Source organism: Sciurus vulgaris, assembly GCF_902686455.1.
Source record: "Sciurus vulgaris genome assembly, chromosome: 8".
NCBI classification, from domain to species: Eukaryota; Metazoa; Chordata; class Mammalia; order Rodentia; family Sciuridae; genus Sciurus; species Sciurus vulgaris.
The window spans coordinates 131,604,806-131,625,892 of NC_136468.1; the positions used below are offsets into that span (position 1 = coordinate 131,604,806).

At 56.6% G+C, this 21,087-nt stretch overlaps 1 protein-coding gene across 3 annotated transcripts in view; it reads left to right on the forward strand.

The window, feature by feature from the left end:
* Nucleotides 1–15,116, forward strand: part of MYO18B (myosin XVIIIB) — a 223,701-nt gene extending 208,585 nt beyond the window's left edge. For all 3 annotated transcript variants that reach the window (XM_079151214.1, XM_079151216.1, XM_079151215.1), the window contains exons 43-44: nt 11,898–13,143; nt 14,916–15,116. In XM_079151214.1, the coding sequence (XP_079007340.1) occupies nt 11,898–13,134 (1,237 nt within the window). In that variant the 3' untranslated portion in view covers nt 13,135–13,143; nt 14,916–15,116. The remainder of the gene's footprint in view (nt 1–11,897; nt 13,144–14,915) is intronic.
* Nucleotides 15,117–21,087: the final 5,971 nt, after the last annotated feature.

Here is a 21,087-nt window from a genome sequence, read left to right on the forward strand (position 1 = left end):
AATCAAGTCGGGGGGCAATCTCAAGTCCTTGGCTTCCTCGCCTGCTGTCGAACACGTCTTGGAACTTTTTGCTGGGCCTCTGCATTTGCACCCTTGGGTGCTCCTCAAACTTATTTCCCACCCGACTCCCCAGATGCCTGGGTGCACAGCACTCTGCCCTGGCTCACCTGGCTGCTTCTCTCTCCACCTGAGGGCAGGCAACTCTCTCGTGATTTGCATCTCCAGATGTAAATAAGCAAGTGACCCCCAAGTCCAGACCCCTCACTCTGAGGTTCTCCCAAGTTTCAAATTGATAGAACTTAACTAATGGCACACGCTGATCACCTGCGGGAGTTCTGCCTGCCGTTTCCTGTCCTCTTGGATCTGCTGAGGAAGCTTGTCCTCCCCGCACCTGTCATCCACATTACAATGGGAGGGAGACTCTGTCACTCATGAAACCACCCGAGCTGGAGACCTTGAGTCACCCCAGCCTGTCATCCCTCTCTCTCATTCCCACATTCAACTGGTCGCTCGGTCTTGATGATTCTGCTCCCCTCTGGGCCGGGGATTCAGGAATTCTGAATCCTGGGGAAGGGGTCGCTGGCCAGCCTCTCTCCTCAGCTTTCCATGATGCTTTGCTGCTCACTGAGGCAGCAAGATGGCGGCCAACAACCCCAAGCTCAGGCTCAGCCACTCCAAATCCAGTGGCAGAGGAAATCTCTCTCTCTTCTCAACAGTTCCACCAAAATCCCAAGCCCATGTCCATCACTGAAACAGTCAGAAAGGGACCAAGGGAACAGAAGCACCCCCACCTCAGGACTAAGTCAGCGTTCTCACCTGGTTCTGGAACATGGGGGAAGTCCCAATAAACCCCTGCACAAGGAGGGAACAGGGGCTCCCCAAAGGATTATGGGTAGGATTATTGCCTGAAGCAGGTGGATATTAGTAACTGATAGCAAATCCCCTCCTCCAAGGGGAACATGGGCTACGGGAGTGGACTAGATCAGGAAGACAGAGAAAGAGAGAGAGAGAGAACCTAGCATTGTGTTTGGGGCCCCCATTTGGTAGCCTTGGGAAATCCAAACAAAAGCGTGTGCCCTGGTGGGAGACTTGATTGATGCCTAAATTTCAGTGGCCGATCTGTCACCGCGTCATTAGCAGTGCTATGATTTGAATGTATCACCCAACCCAGCTCTCGAGTCGCTATTGGACGGGTACCATACTGCAGGGGGAGCGTGGAGATTATTGTATAAATTATTCTCACTCACATAATCATCGTGATTTTAATTACTGTGTAATCTTGGCTAATTACTGTTGTATGTATCATTGCTTTGGTGCGGATTTCACACAACTGCTTTGCGTTGGGCTAAAAGATGGCATCTGACAACTTTTCCTTTTCTGGGAAAATTTGCTTTCCGTAAACACTTTGAGCCAGTACTCTTGGCTTGAGGTTCTTGGTTTAAAAGAGAAGAAGATTTAGATACCACTGCCATGCCTGTTTGTTTTAATTTGGTATAACGCTGGCTGACTTGAATTCGTAAACAGGTCTAAATTACAGGGTATTGTTTTTTTAAAATAAAGTTGTATTACTCTCAAGGCAATGCAATTACTCTCTAGCAGACAGGAAGCCAGGGGTGGGTCACGTGGGGGCTGCTTAAATGATTAGATAAGACCACTTTGTAATTAGCTCATTAATTATGTATATGTGAATGGATGGTGCTTAGCGTTGAAAATAGCTTGTTCTCAAAATAGGTTAAGCATCTCCGCTAATCTTATTTCAATAGTACATTTATTTACTGGTCTCTGCATTCTTACACCCGAAGCTCGGGATCATTTTAATCCATCTTGAACATACTTAATGAACCAGCCTCTCCTAAATATGGTTTTATATCTTCCTGGGACATAAGGGTTCTTTTCTGGTTTATCAGATAAGCAGCAAAGACGCTGAAATTGAAAGTTGAAGAGATGTTCAGGACCCACACGTTGCCCCCCAGAACTGGTGCACCAGGTAGACCTTGGTGGAGGACTCGGAGCACATCCTTAGGACCTGCATCCCTCCTGGACAAGTTTCTGTGGCCAGCAGGCTGTGTCCCGTCTGCAACTCCAGGCCTCGGATAGTAGGTCTGAGGCCTTTCGGAAAACTTGAGGCTCAGCTAAGGTAGCTGCAAACCTCTATAAAACCATTTGCATGAATCACAGAGAGCTCAGAACATTCTCTTGGAATCTGTGAGTCTCAGGTTGACCCAAAGTTTTGTTAAAATAAACTTATGACTAAAATACAGATACAAGAAGGTGCATCTTGATGGAATTTTTAAGAACTCAACATAGCTATGCAATTAACTCCCAAATGCAGACCAGAGCATGGACGGACGGTGCCCCTGAAACCTTCTCATGCCCATTTGAGTCCCAGACTCTGCCTTCTCTGAAGCGTTCCAACACCGCAAGTTAGATATGCCTGACTTTGAACTCTGTGTCAAGCGAGGCATCGGGACCTGGTCTTCTGGCACCCGGCGTTTGTTGGTGAGGTCTGCCCACGTTGGTAGTCCATAACCGTGGTCTCGATTGGGGGCCATTTGCACTCCCTCCCCCAGGGGGTGATTGACAATATCTGGAGACATTTCTTGGTTGTCATAACCGGGGAGAGAGGTGCTACTGGCATAGAGCCCAGAGATGCCACCCAGTACCCCACAACGCACAGGATGGGGCCACATGGAGCTGTCTGCCTCGGAATATCAATTAGCCCACCTGGAGACATCCTGATCTTAACTTGCCGTTGTGTGGGTGTGAGAGACCCAGAGTCACTTCGTTATTAATGGCTCAGGGATCCAGACATCTTGGTCACGTCCTTCCTGCCCGGTGATCCCGGCCCACATTCCAAACCTTACAGGATAAACCCCCGTCCTTAAATCAGCAGGGCCTTTCCCAGCAGGCACTGAGCCCTGGACTGTTTCCTCACTGACGTGGGGCAGGTGGGTGGTCTTCCAGGAGCCCAGGTCCCCCGAGGTCGCCAGAGCTCCCCTCTGTCTGGCTCAGCTATAGACCCCTTCATGCCAACTTGACTGCAGGGATCCTCCCACCCTGTTGACATCCAAGAAACGTCCCGGACCGTAAGACCCTGGTAAGTGGCACTTGGTGCCATGGATCTGTCTGCTTCCTTCTTGGTTGTTGGTTTGGTTTCTATTTGCTTTTTTGGTCATATCCACCTTCCCTAGACTGTTTTTGTAGGCTTGGTTTTTCCAAGGCCTTGGTAGGCCAGGTGTTCAGCACTCCACAGACCTGGGGTTGCAGGCAGGACGCAGCCTCCGGGCCACAGACACCTGTCCAGGAGGGACGCAGGTCCTAAGGATGCGCCCGAGTCCTCCGCCAGACTCCCCAGGGTTGCACCCGCCCAGGGCTCGGCTCCTGGGGCAACCGGTTGGCCCTGAACCTCTCTCCACTTCCCCAATTCCAACATTTTAGTACTTGTATGACCAGCGCCACAGTGAACAGTCGGGAACACAGATTTTATTGCCTGAATATACAGATTTCTGCTGGGTGCGTATCCGGAGGTCATAGGAACGTTTTCAGCTCCAAACGTTTTCTGTTTTGTTTCCACAGTGCTGGGGATTAAACCCAGGGCCTTATAACGCTTGGCAAGTGCCGAATCGCAGAGCCACATCCCCAGCCCTTTCTTTATTTCATTTTTTGAGACAGGGTCTGGCTGAGTTGCCCAGACTGACCTTGAACTTGGGATCCTTCCACCCCGGCCTCTCACCTAGCTGGGATTACAGGAGTGCACCACTGACCTGCAGCTCTACTAAACTCTCTAACCAAACAGTTGTGCCAATTTATATTCCTCACACTAGCTGTGCTACATCCTGGCCAAAAACCTGTTTTGTTTTGTTTTTTTTTTTTTTTAAATTAGTTGTGCTAGTTGCTGTTAGCGTACCAGATTTTGCTTTGAGCTTACATATCCCTCAGAAACCAACCTTCCCATGTGCTCCTATCTTTATTTGGACAGTTTCTTTGATGAAGTGTCTGATGAAGGCTTTTGCCCTATTTTTTTTTCCTTCGGTTGTCTGTCTTCATTTTATGGATTCATAGAAATTTGTGGAAATGCTCCCGGGAATTCTAGATACGAGCCCACAAGTCTTTTTTTCTTTCTTTCTTTTTTTTTTTTGGTACTGGGGATTGAACTCAGGGGCACTCGACCACTGAGCTACACCTCCCCAGCCCTATTTTGTATTTTATTTAGAGACAGGGTCTCACCAAGTCACTTAGCGCCTCACCATTGCTGAGGCTGGCTTTGAACTCATGATCCTCCTGCCTCGGCCTTCTGAGCCACTGTGATAACAGGTGTGGGTCACCATACCCAGCAAATCCATGAGTCTTGAGCCTTCCCTCTCAGCGGGAATAAGTTTAGGTCTCACTTTCCTTACCTGCAGAATATCGATACCTACACTTGCTTATCAAGCATTTTGCAGATGGAATAAACTCCTCACTGGGAGGAGGAGTCTTCCTCTTTGGGCTGCTGTCTCTCTTAACCCATCGACACACCCACATCCTGTCCCTTTCCCTCACCTGTTCACAGCCACCTCCTCCAGCGAGGCCGAGTCCCCAGCTCCAGGACCTGCTTCTCTCTCCCTTGCCCACTCCTGGCTGCATTCGTAATTTAAGTTCACTGTTTATTTGGAATTTCTTGCTCTTCGTGGAGTTATCCAGACTCCTTACCTGCCCTCTGCTCTCCAGGAGGGAAGGAAGCCCACCCTCCATGTGCTGAGCTCAGCTGAGCACTGTAGCTAGACCAAGGTGAGCGTCTCAGCCCTGTTACTTGCTGCTTCCTCAGCACGCCCGTTCACCTGTCTGAGCCTCAGCTTCCTCATCTCTAAAATGGGATAATAAAAGGCAGTGTAGATGGGTGGTTAGGACACGTGGATTTGAACCCCTTGGTTTCAATCCATATCTTCCAGTTATTACCACTATTTATATTTTCTGAGTCTCATTTGGGACATGGGGAGAGGACATCGGGATCTGCTTCAGAGGACCATAGTGAAGATAAAATGGAGTCATGTCCAGAAAGCCCAAAGGAGCAGTTTGTGTTGGCTCTTGTTACCTGGAATTCACCTCCGTCAACCAGGACTTAACAGCTGCTTCACGCTCTGCCTGGTGCATAGTCCTGGGCCCGTGTCAGCTCCTCTTGTTGTGATTTGGGACTGGGTTGCTGTATCTTTGGACCTCTGCTTTCCCATCCTGGGCTTTGCCGTATTAAAGCACATCAATACATTTTTAATTTCCTCTGATTTCTGGGTGTGGAGGAGGAGTGGGTGGCAGCACACTTGGAGATGATTCATGGTGTCATTAAATCTGCATGGCGCTTCCTGTGGACGCAGCAGGCCCGTGCTCTGACCAGGCTCAGACCTGGGAATCGCATTCTTTTGCTCCGTGATTATGTCGAATGCCTATAAATCCAGCGTCTCCTTCACGGGGCTTCGCTGTTTCCTTCACTGTGTCTCAGTGAGTTTTGAAAGATACGTAGATGTTGATGTCAGTTCAACTGGGTGGGCTTCCTCTCCAACTCCGGCCCCGTGCGCAGGGGACGCAGCCGAGGGGGGGGAAGAACTTGACGTGGACTCACAGGGCCACTCAGCAGCAGGACCTCTAGCAAATGGCTTCTGACGAGGGTGCCTCAGTTTCCTCATCTGCAGGGTGGGGTGGTGATCCCGATCTTGACAAGATGATCTGTAAAATCCGCACACCCCTAAACCTGTCTTTTCCCTTCCTCAACCTGCAGGGGCGACTGCTCCCGTGTCCAGCACCAGAGATAAAAACGAAGCAGTTGCATTAGCAGGGTGACCTGGCAGGGAGGGGTGTGGTCCAGGGGGACGCTGGCCCCCCAGCTGGTTTGTTCAGAAAGTGAAGCCCCACTTCCAACTCCGCTCAGAACAGGCTCGGACCAGGGATTGATTCTCCTCCAACATCTGCTCTCAGTCTCAGTCTTCTCTGGCCCTGATGGCAGGAGTCATCAAAGAAAAACAAGTCTGAAATTTTGAAAGTACAGCCGGGCAGGGTGGCGCACACCTGTCATCCCAGCGGCTCAGGAGGCTGAGGCAGGAGGATCACGAGTTCAAAGCCAGCCTCAGCAACTTAGCGAGGCCCTAAGCCACTCATTGAGGCCCTGTCTCTAAATAAAATACAAAATAGGGCTGGGGAGGTGGCTCCGTGGTTGAGTGTTCCTGGGTTCAATCCCTGTACCAAAAAAAAGATTTAAAAATACAGTTATTAGGAATGCTTTGAAATGGATTAGAAATGCAGGCACCTCCTCATATCCTCGTATCTGGAGGGGCTTTGTTCCAGGACCCCACAGACACCCAAATCCAAGAATGCTCTCCAGTCCCCTATATGGAACAGCATAGTACCCGTTACTGCTACGCCGTCCTCCCGGGCCCTAAGTCATCTCTAGCTCTGTGAAACTCATACAGTGTAAACGCCGCGTAAACAGCCCTGACACTGTTTTGGGGAATCCTGACACGTCTTCACGTGTTCAGCACGGATGTGATTTTTTTCAAATATTTCCAGTCCGGTTGAACCCGGGGAGGCAGAACCCGCCCACAGGGCCGAGCGCATGCGCACGCTGCACCGTGAGGTCCTCCGCCTTGCTGGGAGTTCCCGGTCGTCGCAACGAGGACAGCCCACCCTCCGGATGCCAGATGCGCATGGACCGCCTCTCATTCCTCCTGGAGCCCCAGAGCCTAGGTCGTGACCATCGCCACGCTAACCTCCTGGCAAGGCGAGGCTGCACACGCTGCCTGGCTCGGAGGGGAAGGAGTCCAGACTTGAACCCCGGCTTTTCTGCAGCAGACCTGTTTTCCTAGCCCTGCGTGTCACCCGAGTGACAATTCCAGCGTCCGCTCCCGTATCATAGCCTGGGCCGACTAGTGACCCTTGATAACTTGGGGCCACCCACGCAGACAGGCATCTTCAGGTAAATGCTCTTGTCTGTCGGCTCATGAGTCAACACCGACTGGACACCAGCTCCAGAAGGGACGCTGGGGTGTCACTGGTGAGCGGAACGTGGATTTGCTGAGCACCTGCTATGTGCTGAATGCACGTGTTGATGAAGCGCCTGCAGGGAAGCCTGGTGCGTCCCCGATTCTCTCAGCCCGTGTTTATTGAGCATCTGCTATGCACCAGGACACCGACCCAGGCGCTGGCGGCAGAGAATACAGTGGATAACATCCGGGCCCATTGGAGCCTTTATCTCAGCAAGGCTGCAGGTTGCTGTGGTTTCCTCCCCAGCTTGCTGGAAACCGAGGAAGCCACGCCGGGCTGCGTGGCTGGTGAGTGACGGCACCAGAGTAGGTCCCAAGACACGGGAAACAACTTTGGCCCAATCATGTCACAGACTCTGGAGGAAGCTTACAGAGAAGGGTGTCCCTGGCTTAGGGGTCAGCTTACCTGCCTCTGCCTAACTGTGTGTGCCTGTAGAGACAGCCCACCCTGCTCTGCCCGGAGGTCACAGACCCAGCGTCCCCAGTAGAGGACCATAGCCTGTCCTCCCTCCCACACCTAACACCTGGCACTGTGCCTGAGGAATTAGGCGCTCTGTGGCTGGGTGGCAGGTCCCCCTACAGGCTAATCCTTTTTGGATAGACTCTGGGGCAGGCAGCAGAGGGCCTCAAGATAATTCTGGGCCCTCTTTTTAGAGGCTAACAGTCCCCCGCCCAGCCTCCATCCACACCTGCCTTCCAGCCACTCACAGAACCTTCTGTATATCATCCCTCACCGGCCAAGCCTCTGAGAAGCAGCTGCCTCTCCATTACCCGTCTCCCGTCTCTCACGCAGTGCTGAGGGAGGGGCGGTCCCTTGGAGCCAGCCCACCTGGGAGGACAGCTGATGGAAGACCATGAGTCTTCCCCAAGGACCCTGGGAAGACAGGAGGGGGTGTGGGAAGGAGCTGAGCCAGGACGGGGACATCGACTTCAAAACACAGAACTCGGGGTCTCACACCAAGGCCATGCAAAGGCTGTTGGAATCAGATGCGGTTCTCCAGTCTACCCAGAAAGCAGCAGAGACCGGGGACTTCTCACCTTGAGGGGCGACAGACAGGGGACAGACAGAGAAGCCCAGAGCAGAGGCAGGTCTCTGCATGGTGGAGCCAGGAGGGGGCTCTCACCTGGTGGCTTTCTTTTCTTTCCCCTCCCTTCCCACCTGTCCCCCTCCCCACCTTGCCCCTCCCCCTCCTCTCCAACCCCCCGCACCCCGAGAATGTGCACCCTCTGGCTTGTTCTCCCCTTCCAAGCTCCCCAAGCACCAGCCCACCTCAGATAGGTGGGACCCAGCCCATCCCAAATTCAAGACACTGGGGCAGCCGGACCCAGTGACAGCCAGGCCAGGACCCTTGTGGAGGGCTTGCTCCAAGTGGGCTGTGGGACAGACACACAGATATCCCTCTGCACTGGCAGAGCTGGGGCCAGTGTGGCCAGCCTGAGCCCTCTGGACCCGGCACCAGGACACACAGCCTGGACCTCCCGGCCTCCACAGCTGGGCTCCTGAGGCCTCTCCACCACCCAGACTGTCCCGCCTCCTGTCAGAGGTGAGGGCAGATCACCATGGCTCTGTGACTCTGCCTTGTCTGTCTCTTGCCTTTGCCCTTTAGCCTCCCCCTCGCTCCCCTCCTCCTGCTCCTCCTCCTCTCCCTCCTCTTCCTCCTCCTCTTCCTGCTCCTCCTCCTCTCCCTCCTTTTCCTCCTCCTCCTCCTCTTCCTGCTCCTCCTCCTCCAACTGCTCCTCCTCCTCCAACTGCTCCTCCTCTTCCTCCTCCTTCTCCATCTGCTCCTCCTCCTCTTCTTGCTCCTCCACCTCTACCTGCTCCTCCTCCTCTTCCTGCTCCTCCTCCTCTCCCTCCTTTTCCTCCTCCTCCTCCTCTTCCTGCTCCTCCTCCTCCAACTGCTCCTCCTCTTCCTCCTCCTTCTCCATCTGCTCCTCCTCCTCTTCTTGCTCCTCCACCTCTACCTGCTCCTCCTCCTCTTCCTGCTCCTCTTCCTCCACCTGTTCCTCCTGCTCTTCCTCCTCCTCCTCCTCCTCCTGCCTCTCCTCCTCCTCCTTCTCCTCTTCCTGCTCCTCCTCCTCCTCCTCCTCTTCCTGCAACTTCTCTTCCCTCTTTCTCCTCACGCCCTGTCCTGGCATCTGCAGCCACCCGTGGCGGTGGGACCTGAGATGTGCGAGACCACAGAGTGCCTGGAAACTCTGCCACAGACGGACTTGGTGCCATCACCCCCAGGTGGCAGGCGGCGGATGGGACCGAGCGCCCAAGACACGCCACATCCATCACGCCCACCTCCTCTCAGGGCCAGACGGGAGGAAATGTGTTCTGTCAGCTCTGCAGCAGCCCCTGGCCGGCAGCTCCGCGCTGCTTATTAAAAAAGGAAAAGGAAGGAAATAAACGAAGGCGGGTGAACGCCACCCTGGTGTGCGTGGGGGCGATTCCAAAGCGCTGATGTTGACGAGCGCACCTTGCTCCCCCTCAGCCCGCGTCCAGCTGTGATGGGGACAGAAAGTGACAGGCAGGGCTTAGGAGAGGAGGCAGATGGTTCTGGCAAATTACGTGTCTCTGCCTTGAGCTGGTGGGGCCTCCCCTTCCACCTGGAGAAGGGGACGTGATGGCAGGACGGGCAAGGTCGCCCGCCTGTCCACCTCCTGCCGGTCCCTCTGTGGCCTTCACGTGAGGCTTTGGGCAGGGCCAGCTCTGCAGACGGGAGGAGCAGCCGCCCTATAGGTCACCTTCATGGCTGATGGTTAGTGATTGATCACTGGGCGATTGGTTGTGAGTCACCATGGCAGCTGTTAGCCGCTTGGCCTCGGTGCCGGGCGCTCTGAGGGCTCTCCACCCACTCTGACGGCCCCTGGGTGATCAGGGTGGCGGAAGGGCTGCTTTGGGCCAGGGAACAGCCAGTTCCTGGCCCCTGAACAGAGGCAGGAAGGGCTTGAACCGTCCCTGCACAGCAAAGCAGAATGGGCAAGTGGTCTCAGACAGGAGGCCGCGGCGAAGGCGCTGTACCCCACCAGAGAAGGCTCATCGGACTCTCCCACCCGCGGGCTCCCCCTTTGCCGGGTCTGTGGTATCAACCCTCCTCCAGCACCTCACCAGGGGACAGGTGGGCACACCAGCCCAGTGCCCCATCCCCGTGGAACCCTGCAACAGGACCCATCCTGGCCATGGTGACCTCCCCGGGTTCCAGGCCCAGGGGGCTCCTGCCAGCCTCAGAAGAGGGGCTTGTGGGGTGGTTGGAGCTCTGGCTCTAGATCCCGGGAAGGCAGCGCCCCCGTGCCTGTCTTGGTCCCTCGGGGCTGCTATGACAAAAGGCCGTAGGCCGGCAGGCTTACGAACCACAGAAGCATCTCCTCACAGTCCCAGAGGCTGGGAAGTCCAAGGTGCAGGAGGCAGCAGGCTCGCTGCCTGGTTCAGGGGCGCTGTCCTCTCTGTGTGCCCCCCTGTAGGGACGGGCGAGGGAGCTCTCTGGGGTCGGTTATAAGGGTGCTGATCCCCTCCCTCTGGGACCTAGTGCTGGATCCCAAAGTCCCCATCTCCCACCCTCACCTTGGCGTAAGACTTTGGGAAGAAGAAACCATTCAGTCCATTAGAGTCCCCACCCCTTTCCCTGGAAGACCCCCAGGCTGTCTGTGCCCTGGGGTCCCTTCCAGGCCATCGCCGCCAGGGGCCTTTGGCTCAGCTTCCTCTCCAGATTCCAAAGCCTGTGGGCCGCCTTCCTCAGACTCCTGTCCCAGAACCCCAGCCACCCTTGGCATGTGGAAGCCGGCCCTGCCACCGTCTCTGTGGCCACTCAGAGCAGCGAAGCTCCCAGCCTCGGGCCTGATCCCTGGAAACCGCCACTGTAGGGTCTGTGCCCAGCGCTTTGTCTGCATTGGCAAAACCTGACACTTGGTGTTCTCTGTGCTCCATGCTGGCAGGCGGGAAGGAGGTGGTTTCTCTTAGAGGATGGGCTCCAGTCTCTGCGGTGGAGGATGCTCTTCGATTTTTTTTTTTTCTTTTGGTACCAGGAATTGAACCCAGGGGCACTCAACCACAAACCACATCCCCAGCCCCTTTGATTTTTTATTCAGAGACAAGGTCTCCCTAAGTGGCTCAGGGCCTTGCTAAGTTGCTGAGGCTGGCTTTGAACTCTCCATCCTCCTGCCTCAGCCTCCTGAGTCACTGGGATGACAGGTGTTCGTCACTGCGCCTGGCCATTCCCTTTGTTGCAACGGTCTGTAACTCCGCCCCGCTGCCAGCTCCTACTTTTTGGTGGTTTTGGGCTCAGCTGCGACCCACCCCCTGCATAAAAGCCAAGGTTGATGTGGTCCCAGAAGAGTGACCACCTGTCCTCTTGAGTGTACAGTTGGTTTCAAGATGATTTCATGTGACCCTTTCCCTTTGGAGGGGGCCACCCCGTTCCATGAATAATCAGGGAACACCCACTGAGACACGTATGGGTGTCACGGATGCTCTGAAGCCCTGCTTGCTGGGACTGTCCTTGGGCTTGGCCCTAAATAAATAAATAAACAGCCCCTGTCTGTCCCCCTCCAATCTTAGAGAAGCGAATCGCCGATTTCACGGTCGGCTCTGGGTTGATAGGTCCCATCTTGTCTGATACAATGCCTCGTGAATCTCAGTCACCCATCCCAGCCGCAGATCCCATCTCCTCGACTCTACTTAGCCGGGTTTAATTATAGTCAGAAATTGCATTTCTGAAAGCCACGAGAAATCATTTCCCTGGCTTGAATTTGCACATTAAATCATACGGTTCATTTGAGAGTGAGGGGGACCTGGCATTTCCAAAGAGAAAATCACATCCGCGCCCGTGCTTAGTGGCTCTCACACCCATTGCACAAATTGTCTGAATCCCATCATTTCTACTGACTGCATTTCTCTTCTCGGCACAGGGCTGACAAGGAGACCCAGGATGCTGGGAGGACCCGGCCAGCGTCGGCGCTCAGCCGAGCCTGGGACGTCGGCAGCAGGACCTTGAGAGACGGCTCTGTCTCTCCCGGCTCCATCCCCCAGCAGAAGTCCTGCCGTTTTGAGGATCGAGAAGGGTTTGGTGTCCAGAGGAAGCCCACGGAGAGACCAGGAGCTCTGTCTGCTTCCCTGGCTTCTCGGAGTCCGGATCCGTCCCCACTGCCCAGGGAAAAGCTGCCCAGCCCGTCGGCGGCCCTCTCCGAGTTCGTGGAAGGACTCCGGAGGAAAAGGTCCCAGAGGGGACAAGGGTCCACTCTGGGCCTGGAGGACTGGCCCACGCTCCCCATTTACCAGACCACCGGGGCATCCACACTAAGGAGGGGCAGGGCCAGCAGCGATGAGGGAGCCCTGTCCCTGAGGTCTCGGGCAGAGTCGGCCCTAGGGGCGGAGGGGGCCGTGGGGACATCCGCTGGGCTCCTGCGCTCCTCCAGCCTGAAGTGCGTCTCCACGGAGGGCGCCGAGGACTCGGCTCAGCTGCCCGAGAAGCTCAAGACCCGCTTCAGTTCCTGCGAGTCCCTCTTAGAATCAGGACCCAGCTTGGGGAGAAAACTGAGCCCCCCAACCCCACCCAGAGACCCGTTCCTGTCACCCACGCTGCGGCCTCGGAGGAGGTGTCTGGAGTCCTCAGTGGATGACGCAGGCTGCCCAGACCTCGGGAAGGAACCACTGGTCTTCCAGAACCGTCAGTTTGCCCACCTGATGGAAGAGCCCGTGGGCAGCGATCCGTTCAGCTGGAAGCTCCCCAGCCTGGACTACAGACGCAAGACCAAAGTGGACTTTGATGACTTCCTGCCTGCTATCCGGAAGCCCGAGACACCCCTGTCCCTGACCAGGGCGGCCAAAGATGAGCACAGCAGTTCTAAGCATTCGAGCGTCCACTTTGAGACGGAGAAGGCTGACCGCCCCTTTCTCTCGGGGATCAAGACCATTTTGAAAAAGAGCCCGGAGTCCAAGGAGGACCCCGCTCACCTCTCCGACTCGTCTTCCTCCTCCAGCTCCATCATGTCTTTCAAAAGTGCCGACAGCATCAAGAGTCGACCGAGACCCCCGCGCCTCGAGGGGGACGGTGGAGAGCGAGTGTCCCCCGAGAGCAGAGAGCCGGGCGCAGAGAGGAAAGAAGAGGACGTGGAGAGCATAATGAAAAAGTACCTCCAGAAGTAGGGCCAGCAGGTAAGGGAGGCTGCAGCCGCCTGGAGCAGCGGGAGCCGCCAGGCGGGGGACGCCTGCCTGGCTGGAAGCAGGTGGCGTTTCTGTTCGAATCCCATGACGGATGGCTCCCGGGATCTTAGTGGTTTTAGCCAAAATAACATATTACTGGTTGCAGAGAGTGTCAGAAGCCCTCCGCGGGGTCACCTGTGGTTCCCTGGCACTTTTTAAAACACTGGTGTGGCAGGAAGACAGCGGGCCCTGTGGGCGATGCTGAAGGAGGAGCCAGGCCTGTCTAGGTCCCCAGCTGAGGCTCATTTTCCTAAGCTCATTGCACCTGGGGGTGGAGGGACCCTGGGGCACCCCCCCCGTCTATCCTCACATTGGAAGAGCGGATCCCAACTCCCGCAGGCAGAGAGACACGGAGCCCCGAGGCTGGGGCAGGGCGTCAGGTAGACCAACCGAGGGTCAGAGAGGCCGGGTCACTTCCGCGCAGTCCCCAGGCAGAATCCGCTCTTGGGTCTGTAATACGGTCCCTGGGCTGTGTTGTCCAGGTGTCCACATAGGTGAGACGGGAGGCAGCCAGTAGCCCACTGCCCACATAAACCCCCAGTCCCCAGATCTCAGAATATCTGCCCGGCTCCCAGGGTCCAGAAGCAAAGGTGCACCTTGCCCAGCTGCCCTGACCCTGTGAGCCACAGACCCTGCACTTATGCCCACCTGCTTCCTCCAGAGGTCCCCGCCCATCAAGAAGTCACAGTCCCTTCCGCGGGGACAAGCTTGGGCTCCGTCGGAGCAAATTAGTTTGACTTCGCGTGGCCTTCTCTCTGCTCTCAATCGCCAAGTAAAGAGCCGACATTCATTTACATTGTCATGCTCCTGGGGACATGGGAAGCCATTTCAAAGGCCGAGGAAAGGGCACAGGTCCACACGGGGAACCGTCCCTGGCAGAAATCACCCAAGATCTTGTCTCTTGCCATTTTTTGTTTTTGTAAAATCTTGAGTCCTCTTCGTTCCCCTAAGCAAGGTGCTTCTTGGAGCACCTGCCTAAAAATGTTCTTGATTTCCATGCTGGAGTCTCGACCTCCACGGTACAGTCCCTCTCCCCGGGACTGATGGACTTTGGAAGCAGGCAAGTCCCCAGACTTTGTTCTTCCCTGCAGCTGGCCGGGACACCTGGGGCCAGTCTGGCTGAACGTCCACGCCCTCAGCTGGAACATGGGGATAATAATACCAACGCCTTCATGTAACACTGTGGGTTAACAGAGCAGAGGAGCCCCCTAGCACAGCCTGGCTCCCAGCCAATGCCATAATTGCCAGGTGACCCTGCACTTGGAAATAAAGGCCCTGTATTCGTCAGCTTTCTGTTACTGTAACAAAGACCCAAAGCCGTCATCTTACAAAGAGAAAAGGGTTATGTGGGTTCACCGTTTGGAGATTCCAGTCCATGACTGGTTGTGGTGGGGACACCACCCGGGAAAACCTCTCACCTTAGGGCTAGAGGGCAAAAAAGAGAACGAGACAGGCTTCCAAAATCCCTCCCCAGGGCCCTCCCCTAATGACCAGACGACCGTCCCCACGCTCCCTGCTTCCTGGGAGCATCGAGCTAGGAATGCAGGTTTGACCCATGGGCCTTCCTTGATCCAATCTAGAGCAGGTCCCCAGGAAATCTGCCTTGCCTGTTCCCCTAGAGGTTCCCCTTCTGTGCCTCCTCCTCCACCCCTGGGAGCACAGAACGCCAGCCCCTCCCACGCTCCTCCCTGCCAAGCCCCTCACGCGCCTGCGTTTGCTTCCAGCCTCGGGAGGTGCGATCCTTGGAGACGTCAAGTTCCACAGCCGCCTGCAGAGAGAGACTGGCCAGGCCTCCCCAGGGGCCTTGCCTGGAGCCACCAGCACAGCCCCCCGAGAGGCGAGAAGGGCCCGAGAGGCATCTCCCGCTGGGGGCAGGGGCTCCCCGTGTGCTTGCTCTGTACAAAATAAAGTTGTCTTCCTTGGTACCTGGGCCTCTCTGTGTTCTCTGGCCATGCCACCTGGGGCCCGGGAGGGCTCTTGGGGTGCACCTGGGGGTGTTTAGGACTCCAGAGAATGGTATTGACCACACTGTCCCCAGGTCCTGTCTCCTTCCTGTCCACCTCAGTGGCCTCCCTCTTCCTCCTACCTGGCCACATTGGCCGATGTGCCTCCTCTTCCAGGAAGTCTTCCCAGTCATCAGCCTGAAATAACTGCCTGTCCTCTGTCCTCCCCGCCCCTTCCCACACTGGGGCCTCTCCTGTCCCTCTGTGTCTGTGTCCACCTGTGTGTTTACACACGTGTAAGCAACCAAGAAGCTTGGGCGAGCAAATGAGCCCATGAGCAAGGGAATGAGCCCAGGCACCCCAAATGCTCACGACACGAGATACATGTATCCTGGTAAAGATGCACCATGTCAGCACCTGAGAGCCCGTCCGGCAGTGCCCACGCTGTGCCCCCCGTGCCTCTGCAGGTACATCTCCTGCCACACACGCACTTAAACATGCATGTGGACCCTAAAGGACTCTCAGACACATCTTCCAACCTCACGGCTCAGATGCCGTTTCTTCAGGCACCTCTGAAGGACTCACCATCGTACAGCTAGCCGCCGGGGTTAACTGATCATCTACTACGTGCTGGCTGCTGTGCTAGGCATCTTACTTGGAGTGTCTCGCTGCAGCTTTACACGAAGTCCTGCAAGATTAAGAAATGCGCTGGTCATTCCCTTTTCAGAGGGGTGGGACTGGGGCGTGCACGCTGCATTTAGAGAGCCAGCACCAGTACTGAAGCGTGGGCTCCCTGTCCTGGTGGGGAGAGTCCACCACCAGCCTGCCAGTCACAGGACGGTCCCCGCTCACTGGACACAGCTGGACTGTGTGGCGGGAGCGGCCAGCTCTTCTCTGCAGGATCAGAGGCCCTGGTGAGGGTGGGGGGCTCCGCCGGAGCTTGGGTCAGCGTGGAGGAGACGGTGGCGCCCCGGCAGGCTCTCCCGAAGCTCCCTAAGGTGAAACTCCCCGGGTCTCAGCACCTGGAGGACGTCACTGCCCCCATTGGCCTTGGGTTCATCTTGGCAAAGGGAATAACAATGACCGGGGTCTTGCGGTCCTTGGGGAAGGAGCAGAGGATGCCTGTCCGTTTGCTAGAGAACCATAATGACACCACGGCCCGGTGGCTGGCACCTCAGAAACCTGTTTTCTGGAGGCAGTTTCTGGAGGCTGCTGGTCAGAAGCCCGGGTGCAGGGGAGGTGGCTCCTCTGGAGGCCTCTCTGTGCGGCTGGTGGTGGCACCACCTTGCTCTGTCCCCACGGGGTCTCTCCTGTGTCCTTGTGCCTCCGGTGTCTCTCTGGGACTCTGCTTCCTCTTACGCTGGTCAGATTGGATGAGGCCCACCTGATGGCCTCATGGAATCGCTTTGAAAGGCCCTCTGTACAGATGGCGGTCTGGCCGTTGGTCCTGGGGGCGGGGACTCCAGCGGGTGACTTTTAGAGGGGTCGGAGCAGGGTCATAACGCGCACAGTGCAAAAGTAAGGACGAGCGAGTTTATTCCTAAGGGTGATCATTGGTCACCTAGTGATCAGACAAAGGTGCCCCGAGCTCCGGGCACGGTCCCCCCAGAAAAGCCATCGTGGAAGTCGGGAACAGAGTCACACCACCTTCCTGGCCTCGGCGTCTCGTGGACACTTTGGGGGCCTGGGACCCGTGCGTTTCCCGGGGCCTGTCTCCGCGTGCCATCGAGATGTCCCCAGGCGACCCGTGGTGCTGGCCCCTCCGGGAGCGTCGGGCGGGCGCGGCAGGCCGCTCTGCTTCCCGGTGGGGACTGTGCAGCTGGGGACGCAGACAATAAGCAAGGCCCTACACACGCGGTCAGCAGAAAAGCTCTGCGAAGGACCGGAAGCGGAAGCTACCCCGGGAGCGCCCGTTAAAAATTCATAGAGCGTTTATTTCGCAAAGGACATTCTTCTAGGGAGGGATCGGCCGTTACTCCTCGACGAGGGGCGCGGAGACCCCCAGGAAGGCTCCGCTCCAGCCGAGGCAGCCCGGCCTTCGTCACTTCGTAACTGGGAAGCCCGGAAGATGGGTACGGAAATTGAGTCTGGAGTCCCCGAAGGCGACAGCCCGGCCCCTGCCTCAAACCCCCGACCCAGCCCGAGCTGACTCCAGAAATTCCACAGTGGGTGCTGGTGACACACGGGCGCGCGCTGAGCCCGGCACGCGGGCAGTGGGCACCGCCCCGGTCTGCGCTTCGCCCACCTGGGCTACCTGGACATCCAAGCGGCGCAGTCCCTGGGCTCTGCCACCTCCCCCTGCCCTGCCATCGGCTCCCCGTGGGACCCCAACGTGAGGTATAAAGTCGCCCGCCTCTCCTGTCCCAGGAATTTCCCGCCTCCCAACCACTTGTCAATCTGCGCTCTGCCCGCCTCTTCCGGTACAGGAATTTCCGGCTCCGTCCCACAGGGGCGGAGCTGCACGTGCACCCACGTCTCAGTGGCCAGTGCGGCTTCTACGTGGCCAGGCCCTGCAGCGAGCTCCCTGTTAGCGTGAGAAGGTCATTTCCCAGGCAAGAGTGTGCGAGGGCCAGGAGGGTCGGGGGCCGCCCCAAATATTTCTCCTTGCTTCTGCACCCTGAGGCCCTTTTTAAAAGGAAATCTAAGGCATGTCTGGAAGAAGGTCACCGGTTATTTCTCAAGGTGAGGAAATCAAGGCTCAGAGAGGCTGAAGATTTGTCCGAAGGAGAACTGAGTTCAGGAGCCGATTCACATTTATTCAATCAACAAACATTTGTCAGCTGCTCCACTACTCGGTGTCCCAGGAGCCAGACAGGCACTGTGGGTGGAACTGGGGGCCTGGTAGAGAGGCCTGGCCTCCTGGAGTTGAGGGGGTGTTGGAGGAGGCAGGCAGCTGGTTGGAAATGTGCGTGTAGGCCTTGCTCCTGGCCCCGCCGGGGCTCTGTGTGACCTCAGCTCTGCCCAGAGGCCCTCTCCAGGCCCACACAGACGGAGCCCTGTCCCGAGACTCCTGGTTCTCTGCACCCCCCAGAGCTGAGGAATTGGGGTTCGGCGTTCTTTCTCAATCCCAAAGATGATAAGCAGAAAGAACAGGCAGACGCTCAGGGAGGTCAGGGGCAGCCCTGGGTGTGACCCATGGCCTGACCAGGCCTGGTGGCTGTCCTCAGGGGCCAACGGGTGGGCTGAGCTGTGGGTCCTCTCTCTGGGCCTGGTGGCCCCTTTCCCTGTCAACATGAGCCGCTAGCTTCAGAGCACAGTGACCAATGCCGACCAGCAGCCCTGGTGACAAGGTAGGGCTGTGACCCATCACCCTTTAAGAGCCGTCTCGGCTTCTGTTCCGAGGACGTCCGCCGTGAGCCTGGCACGTGCCCGGTGATCCTCCGCCTGAGTCACCCATGCACTCTGCACCCACAAAAGAAATCGACGTGACTCAAAACGCCACTTCTCAAATGGCCACATGAAGCCCAGTGGCTCTATCCTGGGCTCAGTGACAAAGTTGCTCCAGGCCCACGCCTGCAGCCTGCAGAGCTGAACGGCACGTTTAGCTCCCGAGCAAGGTCCTCCGACCAGGTGCGCTGCAGAGGGGACAGGGAGATGTGGCCGGCTCGGCCCAACGCCTTGACCTTAGCTAGCCCCGGCTGGCGATGGGTCTGCCATGGAAAGTGGGAGGTCAGCACGGGGTCCAACCCTCCTAGGCACGTGGCCCCTCAGCACTAGCAGGCGGGAGAGGGGCTGATGTGGACCGGGCAGGGGGCAGGACCCCAGCCCCAGGCTTTCTTGATGGGCCACGCTTGGCCACGTGAAGGGTCTTCCCCGCAGGCCTGCTGGTCCAGAGGGACCCCCACCACCACTCCACCTTCTTCTCCTCCCTCTGGCTCAGCTCTGCTGCAACCAAGTGGTGACAGGCCCAGGCCTGGCCATGTTTTTAACCTTGCGACCTTGAGCCATTTATAAGCCCCACCTAACTCGGTCTCTTCTTGAGTACTAAGGGGCGGGAGAGGACGCCCTGTCCTTTAGCGCCTCTCTGACCCACAGAGGCACCAGGAGGAGGATTAGCACACCCATGTCACAGATGAGAAAACTGAGGCTCGTTGAGACCCAGGGACGGACCCCGGCTAACCAGGAAGAGACTGGGGTTGGAGCTCAGCTCCCGCCGTCTGGCTCAGCCCAGTCTGGTCACCCACCCCAGCACGGGACTGGTCCTCGGCCCAGCCCTCGGCCCTATCAGAGCTTCACCTCTGTTGCTACATCTGGTCTCCCACCACTGGGGTCAGGGGAGATGGCGTCAGAGAGGCCCAGCCTGTCCCTACCTTTAGGAAACTCAAGTGCCTTACACCAAACTGTCATGGCCCGAGACGCCTCCAGGGAGTTTAAATAAAGAGAACAAGGTCCAGGAAACCAGCCTTGCTGATGGCGGCTCACCAGGTGTTTCACCTGGATCCAGGTGGGCGTCATGGCTCCCGGTCCAGGGACGACTGCCCACCATCCCTGTGCACGGAAGCCCCTGGCGTGGGCTCGGAGGCCATGACGGCGACAGGCAGAGGTGTTCCGTGCCTGAGGAGCAGACAGTTCTGGCAGGGTCCAGCTGATACGATGCATAAAACTGGCCCCATAATTTTTCATATGCAGCAATAGGACCAGAGTGGGGACATCTATCACCCAAAGTCACACAGCAAATTGAGAGCAGACCTGAACCACCTGTTTGCCCAGCTCTTGCTGCGTCCTGGAGCTAGAGAGAGACGGGTAGCGGACCAGCCAGCCTCTGTTCATTGTGAATAATTAGGATGCACCAGACAGTCCTGCCAGCTCCCCCACATTTTTTCAAAGGTTCAGGTCTACATTGTTTCTCTGCATCCCCAAGTGGTCCAGCTCCTGTTCAGTGTGGTGACAGGCCCACCGTGGGCTGGCCGCGTGGCTGTGCAGGCTACTCAGCCTCTCCAGTTCTCAGCTTCCTTTCCCCAAGGTCGGGATGCCATGATGTCACTGGATCCACCACATGAGCCTAACGGGTTCAACTGCTTCCTGGAGCGATGCGTTGCTATGGCAACGCACTCTGTCCATCATAGAGTCCCAGGCCTGAGGCCTCTGGCTCCTCCCACCACCTGGCTGCGTGGCCATCCGCTTGCCTACCTCTGCCCCCGCCCCGGCGGCCCCTGGTCTTCCCCACGCACCAGGATGTCTGTCTGGAACACGGTCCATCCGTGGCTGGTTTACTGGTGACTAGGACAGGCCTGTCCAGCATCCACTCAACAAACAGAACAGCCAGACCCGGCTCCCGGCCTGGGGCTCCACCGACGGGGCGCTTCCTCTTTGCCAGCTGCCCTCTTTCTGTGGGGCTCAGCCTCCTCAGACGTCCTTCCCCACGAGGCCAGTCTTGGGCACACCTGTGTCCCTCTGTCATGATTGTAGCATAACTCGAAGCTCCTTTTAAGCGCTGCTCTTCCTGGTAGACTGTGACACTGAATCCGTGGTTGAGGCTAAAGAAATTCATCCATAAAGCACCTACTAGGTGCCAGGTGCTCTCTAGCACTGCAGAGAAGCAGTGAATATGATCGGCACACATTCGAGCCCTTGCGGACTCTTTTTTTTTTTAAATTTATTTTTATTGTAGACAAATGGGATACATGCTGTTTCTCTGTACATGAAGTAGAGGCGTACTATTTGTGTGGTCATAGATTTACATAGGGTAACGTGGTGTTTGATTCATTCTGTTATTTTTTCCTTCCCTCCCACCCCTCAATACAGTCCCTCCTTCCTCCATTCTTGCCCCCCTCCCACCCCCCATTATGTGTCATCATCCGCTTATCAGCGAGATCATTCGTCCTTCGGTTTTTTGAGATTGGCTTATCTCACTTAGCATGATATTCTCCAATTTCATCCATTTGCCTGCAAATGCCATAATTTGATTATTCTTTATGGCTGAGTAATATTCCATTGTGTGTGTGTGTGTATA